At 37.0% G+C, this 6138-nt stretch overlaps 1 protein-coding gene across 1 annotated transcript; it reads right to left on the bottom strand.

The window, feature by feature from the left end:
* Nucleotides 1-2046: 2046 nt before the first annotated feature.
* On the bottom strand, nt 2047-5577 carry LOC113321335 (short integuments 2, mitochondrial-like). The gene is made up of 9 exons (XM_026569227.1): nt 5221-5577; nt 4226-4462; nt 4020-4124; nt 3866-3943; nt 3553-3694; nt 3344-3414; nt 3122-3218; nt 2644-2843; nt 2047-2516 (listed from the first exon to the last, which is right to left on the bottom strand). The coding sequence occupies exons 2-9, from the start codon at nt 4409-4411 to the stop codon at nt 2235-2237; spliced, it is 1161 nt and encodes a 386-aa protein (XP_026425012.1). The 5' UTR covers nt 4412-4462; nt 5221-5577; the 3' UTR covers nt 2047-2234.
* Nucleotides 5578-6138: the final 561 nt, after the last annotated feature.

Here is a 6138-nt window from a genome sequence, read left to right as displayed (position 1 = left end):
GTCTGAGATGAATAATTGGAGCCGTGTTAGATTGAAGAAAGGATTGAATGAATGAATCAGTTTTTATGAATTTGATATTGTAGTGAAGAACATGGGAGGATTGGAAATCGAACAGTGGTGCATATATATGCCACCAGCAGAACGCATGTAGGTGTTTGCAAAGTTGCTTGAACCACCAGCTTCACTCGACAATCAACAACCGAGTTCTCGTTGCAGCTGCCTGTTGACTGCCATGGCTTGATGGATTTCTAGAGTGGGTGAAGTAGATTACAGTGTTCTTGAACTGAGAAGGAGATGAAGAATTGTTGTTCCTGGATGGGTTTGATGGTCAAAATGGGTTTCGGAATTCGATTGAGTTTTGAACAGATTTCAAGTCGTGAAAATAGTTCTACATAAGAACTTGTCGCTGCTGTTTACAAGGGAGTGTGGTGCACTTGGGTATGAAGTTACATAATGAATTTCATGCTGCAATGGAGGCTTGAACCCGTGTTGGTCTATGCTGTTGTAAATGTTAGAATTGCAAGAAATGGATTGCTTGGTGGTGGATGGCCGTCAGGGATTGTTCCAAAACGAAAATCGGGTAAGCCTTTGCCCCCCCTTGCATTTAGTAACCGCTGATTATTGAACTCTATGTTTATGAAGGTTATATGACAGCCTTTAATATTACCGTTCTGTGTGTGATTCTGTTGAAGGGGGATTGGTGCTATCTTACCGTATTCTTATATACTGGTTTGTTATGTATTTCAGGTAAACCAAAATAGCTAGTGGTTGTGGATATCTTTCAACCATGTACACAAGTCCTGTAGAACAATCCAATATAATGATAACTACATAGAATGTGGAGTCGGTTTGGTGAAAGTCTCTTCCTCTAAACAGTTTTAACCTGGGACAAATCAACAATTGAAAATTATAGAGCAGTGCAGTACGTGGTTTCATTTCATCGTCTTGTCGATGGAGCAAAGAAGAGACTTGGTTTCATTAATAGAAAACCAGATGTTGCTTCTGTTCAACCAAGTGGTGAATGTATGATCTCGACGTGGTCTGTGTGTTACTGAATTTGGGCAGTGAGAAGACGGCAAAGACAAACTTGGTGCTGTTGCTGCCGGGTGAACTCGACGTGGTCTATCTGTTCGATGAAATGCCCCAAAGAAGGATTACTAAAAGGTCATAGTCAATTGTGTTCTCATCTTGATAAATTTTTGTGGATCCGACAGTGGTATTAGTAGGTGATTTTGATCAGTTTTCTGTTGGTGGGTTTGACTTTGATGGTTATTCTCGACTTTGGTTGCGAGTTATGTCTGAGTTCTTGATTTTGATTTAACTCTTACTCACGACTTAACTCGCTAACGACTTGCAATGATGACTTGATTTAACTCACTATAATGAGATGATTCGAGGGCGTAAATGTTTTTTACTAAGCTGAACTACTGCCACCTATGCACTAACAGATGTTAACTGTATTTTGAAAAAAACTGGATGGAAAAGGTCAAATGTGTGGCACTAAATAAATTCTGAAAAAAATGATGGTACTTTCTTAAACATAAAATCGAAAGTGTGGCACTTTATTAACATCCCCATTGTTGTTCACTAGTAGCTTTTGGAAACTTATTTTTTAATTTTTCTTGCATTGTTCGTTGAAACTCTTAGCATGGAATGTTCAAGGATGGGCTAACCCCTTCATACAAAACCACCTTAAACAACTGATTTAAAGGAAAAACCAGAGGACTAAGTCTCAAATACCCCTAGTTAAATCTTTGGTATCTTCACTCCCTAATTACCATATAGCTGATCCAATAGGTTTCGCAATAGGTTAAATGTTTTTTTCTTTGATGTAGTACAATGGAATATTAACAGTTGTCAACTAATTTTGATCCTAAGGAATGGTCTCTTACTTGCTTTTATGGGAGTCCCTATCTTGCAAATAAAAATGTAGTTTGGGACTTCTTAGAAGAAATAATAAGTACACAGGTTAACAGGAATATTCCTTGGAACGCATCGGTGAAACTTGGTTTACCAACCCTCAAATATGCTTTCACTAGGAATTCATAAGCTAAAATCATCAGGTTATGATTGATGTATAATAAATAATATATGGTAGTACAGATAACCAGGTATAACTCATTGCAACGAGAACGAATTCAGGGGCAGTGATTGAAAGTTTCATGTGTTTTTCTTGCAAAAACTTGTGTGTTTCTTTTACATGAATGCAAGAGTAAGCACGTGAGCATAAACATTCAAGATTCAGTGTTAGATAATGAAGATGACGGGTTAATATCACCGGGTACATCGTCGAGAGTGAATCGACCAAGTTTACCCATTCTAAATAGAGCAAGGAACTTCTTCGATACCATCCTCCGAGCGTCATCTGATGCCTTATGAGCAGGTATTTTAAATGCTTTTTGAAGAGCTGCAAACTGCTTCTCTATCAGACACTCTAAATCACTTTCATCCTCCAAATTACCATTGAATTCTGACAGTGTGACGTACAATGCACACTGGACTTCTGATACAACATCCTATAAAGAAACAGAGGAGAATCAAAGAAATTTAGCTTCTCAAAATTAGTCTAACAAGACCCATGTTACATAGAGAAACGCATTCTCAGTGACAGGCTGATAGTACTAGAGAAATATCATGCATTACCTCAATATAATGGACATCACCCGCATTTTGCTGTATTCCTTTTTTCGGTTTATAGTCCTTTCCATTGTCTCCACACAAAGACGCTTCGAGTCGTCTGTTGTTCAAGTTCTTCCAGTGAAGGGGTGTGCTTCGAATGTTTAAAATAGCCAGTAGGTATTGCGCAATACGTTCTTCACCAACCACCGAATCTTTAACAGATCCTACATTATTGAGATGAATTCAATGCTCTGTCGCTATATGACCAAATGATTAATTTGCATATATATTTACAATGAAAGTCATTTCTTTTAGTTTACAGAAAAAACATAATTTCTCAAGTAGAAGCATATTTTATGACAAGCAGGTAACATATTCTTAAAACCTTCCTGACAATGAAAAAACAGGTTGCTATTAATATCGCACACTTGCAGAAATAAAATGGATATTGTCGAAAAGTATGACAGAAATGGTTGAATGCAACTCATAACAGAAAAAATACCTGTTAGTGCAAGCTTTAGCCCTGTCTCTATATCGGGGATACTTGGAACAAGTATACCTGGAGTATCAAGAACATATATGCTCGGGTGATGTGCAATCTGTATGTTCATGGTCAAAGTTAGCAGACGACCGCAAATAAAAAGAACCACACGTGCGGTAGCACTGAAAATTACAGTGATTGTCAAAATGACGTATCGGTAACAAAATATGAAATGTACCACACCTTAAATCCTGCAATATCTTGAGTTACGCCTGGTAAAGGTCCCACTGAAGCCCGTTTCAGCTTCTGCTGTGCTATGAAAAATTAATACATAATCATGCTCCACGAAATATTTCAAGCTAGAAGGTATTGGAAGGTAATAAATTCAGTTCCTAATGGCCATATGTCGACATAAACACTAATTTATTCGCGAGACCCTCGAAAAAGGTTACCAGGAAAGCGTGCAGATGCGATCTGGTGGATGCAGTTAATAAGCGACGACTTGCCAACATTAGGAACACCAACCACCATAATTATAAGTGTGGGTTCCTTAGAAATCTTTTCCTTCAGCTTCAGTTCTGCAAATTCCAGAAGCTGTGATACATTTAAAGTTAACGCGAAATTTGATCAAAGGCATAAACTACTCCATGATCTAAATAACATAGTTACGTTTCCAAACTACGTGATGAACTCAGCATGTTTAAGCAAATCATAAGGGCGATGTTAACTGTAAGTCACAGAAAAGTCGTTAAATCATCAACTAACCTTCTTGACGGAGTTTTGGCTGTGTGCATTTATTGTCATGCAATCTTGCTTAAGTGAAGCAAAATATCCAGTCCATCGCTGTGAAAATTACAAAAGATTAGGAGAAGAAAAAGGATTAGAAGTAGATAAATAAAGAGGAATAATCAACACTTACATGCATTATATTGGGATTGGCCAAATCCTTCTTGTTGAGAGCAATAACTCGGTTTTTGCTAGATAGAACATCCTGAAGATCTCCATTCACAGATGATAACGGAATCTGTAGGGTTCCAACGCTTCATTATCAGTCAAATTTACAATTTTATACGAAATGCATGCGCAAGGAGAAATTGCGATCAGTGCATATGAAAGAGAACTTACACGAGCATCGCGAACTTCAATAACAAGGTCAGCAAGTTTGAGCCGGTCACGAATGGCGCGAGTTGCAGAAGCCATGTGACCAGGAAACCAATTGACAGGTCCACCACTCATGTTGAACCCCATCTCTCCTAAATTTTTCTTCACTAATCTTCCCATCACATTGCCCATCTTTGTTGTTCCAACCATTCTAAATACTTGACTTTTCCCCCCTTTTTTTTTCTCTGTGAGATTGTGTTGCTTCAAGAAAAGATTAAACTTCAACAAATTAGACATCATTCAGTAAAAGAAAAGAAAACATATTTTGATGACTAAACTCTTACCAACTAATTATCAAAATGGTGTATATGGTAAACTAGGTGACATTCACCAGACAGTTCTATAATCATTTACTCAAGGCTCAGGCTCTGGTCAGAAGGTGTAGTAACTACTAGTTAAGCGCTTGCACGGTGGGGCTGACAAAACGTTTCAACAGTCACTTAGGAAGAAAGCATTGGAAAAAACTATTTTACTACAGACCCCCAAAATGCTGTTGAGCTCCATGGATGCATCTATTCTTTCATCAGTTTTCTTCGTTATGAGCTCACTAGAGGCCATTTCATCACAAGCACTCAATTTCCCAACCAACACAACAGGGCTAGTGTCTACTTCAACTATGATTTCTGATCTTGATACCATGGTACAAGAATTACCAATAGCATAGGTATCCTCAACCATAACACTTCCATCATCCTAGCTAAACGTAGAGTTGTCAATACAAAAAATAAACGAACATTTGTCATGAAGTATTCTTTTTTCCAATTTACACATTTCCAGAACCTAGGTAATACGCATTTTAAACAATTTATTTTCTCCAGATAATTTCCTCAATCAGTTAGCATGCATTCCTTCGGACTTGCAATAACCAAAAAAGAAACCCCTGAACACGAAACAACATGATCCATCTATCTATCAATAACAAACAAAACCCTTAAATGAATCATTGAAAACCAACATACCTCCTCCCCTATGTGCGTAGTTCGTTCTTCTTCTAAGTGGAAGAGGGTCAAATATCCTCGTAGACACAATCAAATCACTACTGATTGGAAGCAAACATGAATTTCTGTCGTCTCTGTTAATTGACCAGCTAGAACTGTATTTGTCCACCGAAGAAGAATTACTAAAACCCTAGGACGAACCCTGTCATTTCCACCTGAACCAGGTATATGGGCTCGAAATAAAACGAAACCCTGTCATTTCCACCCGAATTTCTGAAGGGGAACCCAAAATTTACTTCCCGCCCCCCATCCAAATTTGTTTCCATTTTTCCATTCTTTGGTATAGGGAAACCTAAAATTTTCTTTCTTTTTCTTATTTTTGTTACAGGGTTACCAAAATAATTCAGGGGAAAGTTGGACTTTGGTCGAGAAGTGTTTGAAACAGAATCAAGGGAGGTGAAAAGAAAATTCAATTGCAGTAGTTCTTACTATTTACCAATTTTACCGGTTCTTAACAAATCTCTATTTCGATGGGGAAAAAGAAACTATAAAGTCCACGTTACATTAATATTTTGTTAATTGACTTTTGTTTGATTTTCTTTTCTCTTAACTAATTGATAAGGCTTTTATAAATTATTAATTGTTATTGCAATTTGTGAAGATATTCAAGAAACACAATAATTTGTTTAACTTTAATCAATTATCAATTTATATATTGATGAAAAATGTCGCCAAAAGAATCAAACTCAAGATTTTGATGTAATCTTTGAGTATTAGTGACTCGGGATGATCATAACAAATATTGTTCCATAATTTTGTTTTGAGAAGATTTATCGTTAAAGAAATCTAATGAGTTGGAATAGAGAAATAATGATTACGAAAACGTTTTGACATTTTAAGGAAAAGTATTAAAGAAAAACAGTGATTGCAGTGTGAAGG

The sequence above is a fragment of the Papaver somniferum genome, chromosome 11 (assembly GCF_003573695.1).
Source record: "Papaver somniferum cultivar HN1 chromosome 11, ASM357369v1, whole genome shotgun sequence".
NCBI classification, from domain to species: domain Eukaryota; kingdom Viridiplantae; phylum Streptophyta; class Magnoliopsida; order Ranunculales; family Papaveraceae; genus Papaver; species Papaver somniferum.
The sequence above is the reverse complement of the archived record's forward strand: the minus strand, read 5'-3'. Positions and strand labels throughout refer to the sequence as shown.